Source organism: Octopus bimaculoides, chromosome 8 (genome assembly GCF_001194135.2).
Source record: "Octopus bimaculoides isolate UCB-OBI-ISO-001 chromosome 8, ASM119413v2, whole genome shotgun sequence".
Lineage (NCBI taxonomy): Eukaryota > Metazoa > Mollusca > Cephalopoda > Octopoda > Octopodidae > Octopus > Octopus bimaculoides.
The window spans coordinates 8435375-8437787 of NC_068988.1; the positions used below are offsets into that span (position 1 = coordinate 8435375).

Sequence of the window (2413 nt, forward strand, 5' to 3'; positions counted from 1 at the left end):
GGGGGAGAAAGTAAAAATAAGAGAAGACAACTCGGAGATGATCAAATAAGAACACTGACTAATTTGGAAGAAAAAGGAATTAAGACGAGGAAAGGATGAGAAAAAATAAGGGGCCATGAACCTGCAAACTAGTTAAATGGGGGGGGGGATTGGCTGGAAGAGTTTGTTGGTATTCATTAACGATTGCAGGTGAGAAAATATGCATCTCTGTGCTTGCATGTATAGGATGAACCGTGGTCTAAGGCAACTGCATGTTGGGAGGTGGTCCAAAGAGGGGACTGGGGAATTAAAATGTCATATCATGGGTTTGTGGGGGAGGCTCGGGTGTTATTGTGCATGAGGGGTCCGAGGAAGTAATTACTTAGATATTAACAGTATGAAGCATTTTGTAACGTAAGACGGTCTGACCGGGCTGGCATGCTGGAAGGCTGCACCAGGCTCCGGTCTGGTTTGGCATGGTTTTCTGCGGCTGGATGCCCTTCCTAGTGCCAACCATTCCAAGAGTGTAATGAGTGCTTTTATGTGCCACTGGGGTGCTTTTATGTGCCAATTTGCAAGACACCAGTATCTGTCACAACTGGTTGAGGGAGGAACAAGCAATGGGGCCAGTAATTCAGAATGAATGTGCTGTCGGGGACAAAAGGACAAATGTGGCCTATAGAGTAAGAGCACTTGGAGGAGCTGCCTGTTAGGTTATTGCAGCTGAAGGGGAGCTTCTGATTAAGGGGTCACAGAGAGAGAGGAGGGATCGTTTGAGAGAGTGAGCTGGCAGAGGAGAGGTGGTTAAAAAGAGGAACTCTGCCAAACACGCGAAGGAATTACTTGAAGAAATACTTTAAAGCCTGAAAGTTGTTGTTGTTGGTACTCCGTCGCTTACAACGTCGAGGGTTCCAGTTGATCCGATCAATGGAACAGCCTGCTCGTGAAATTAACGTGCAAGTGGCTGAGCACTCCACAGACTCGTGTACCCTTAACGTAGTTCTCGGGGATATTCAGCGTCACACAGTGTGACAAGGCTGACCCTTTGTATTACAGGCACAACAGAAACAGGAAGTAAGAGTGAGAGAAAGTTACGGTGAAAGAGTACAGCAGGGTTCGCCACCATCCCCTGCCGGAGCCTCATGGAGCTTTAGGTGTTTTCGCTCAATAAACACTCACAACGCCCGATCTGGGAATCGAAACCGCGATCCTATGACCGCGAGTCCGCTGCCCTAACCACTGGGCAATTGCGCCTCCACATAAGCCTGAAAGTATATAGGGAAAGAAAAACATAAAATCACTCACTTGTAAAAATTTGCACCACAAGTCTAAAAACTTGAATTTGTCAGCTAAAACAATATTCCAATAAGCCAAAGCCATGTCAAGATCTAGAAAAATAAAAACAGAATATTCCATAGGATATCTTTGCATTGATATAGCATTTTGATGGGATTTAAGAATACATAACCATTAAGTTACAAGCAGGAATCAATAAAAATCATCACTTGGTCCTGTTTTGGGGTTTTAGACTGGCACGATTGATAATGAGACAAAAAACAATTGGAGGAAATACAGAAATACACTTGGCTGTCCTGGATAAGTGAAACAATTATGGAAAAATTTTCAAAAGCCATTTATTGAACCTTTAGCATTCAGATTATTTTATCCAATGTAATACTTTCTAATTGAAATTATTTTTTAATTAATCAGGCATTATTTTGTAGCTTTGAAATTTTGTTGATGTGATTGTATATTTCAGGATGGCATTTAAGGGTAGGTTTTGAATTAATCATGAATTATCTCATAGCTTTGATATTTTGATGTGACTTTATTTTTAGAATGACATTGTAGGGTAGGTGTGAGAGGCTGGATCTCGCACGTTTAAACACAAAACAGGTAGACATGGCAAGATATGGCTGGTTTAAATTCTAAAACATTAAAATAAAAAAAATCTGTCTCAGAATCAATGGCAGACTCAGATGGGTCGGCATCGAAATAGTCAAATTGTTACTGTTGGGTAGGAAAAACAAATACTTACCTAAACCTTTCTGGCCAGGATTTTTGGCATAATTGAATGTAAATTGATAAAATTCTTTGAACTTTGTGTTGTCTCTAATAATTTGTTCTAGTGATGGACATTTATCACGGAGTTTATCAGCTGTATCACATCTGAAAATTTATCAAAACACCACTTGGCTTTATATTGAATTTCCTTCAACAAGTATATATATATATATATATATATATATATATATATATTAAAATAGGTTTATTATTAGAAATGATCTAATTTTAAATCTCACAGAGAGAGACATAAGCAGCAGTGTTTACGATAAAGCAGTTGTTTACTGTCAACTTAATGTGACAGTCTCATTAAGGGAATCCGCTTCCTGTCGGCCTTGACACATTTCCTGTGTCCTTATGTTTACAAGGG

At 39.8% G+C, this 2413-nt stretch overlaps 1 protein-coding gene across 1 annotated transcript in view; it reads right to left on the reverse strand.

Moving 5' to 3' along the window:
• The window catches only part of LOC106875760 (DCN1-like protein 1), a 29301-nt gene that overhangs the window by 3419 nt on the left and 23469 nt on the right, over positions 1-2413 (reverse strand). The window contains exons 4-5 of the mRNA XM_014924020.2: positions 2018-2148; positions 1285-1367 (exon numbers count right to left, since the gene is read on the reverse strand). Coding sequence (XP_014779506.1) covers positions 1285-1367; positions 2018-2148 — 214 coding nt within the window. The remainder of the gene's footprint in view (positions 1-1284; positions 1368-2017; positions 2149-2413) is intronic.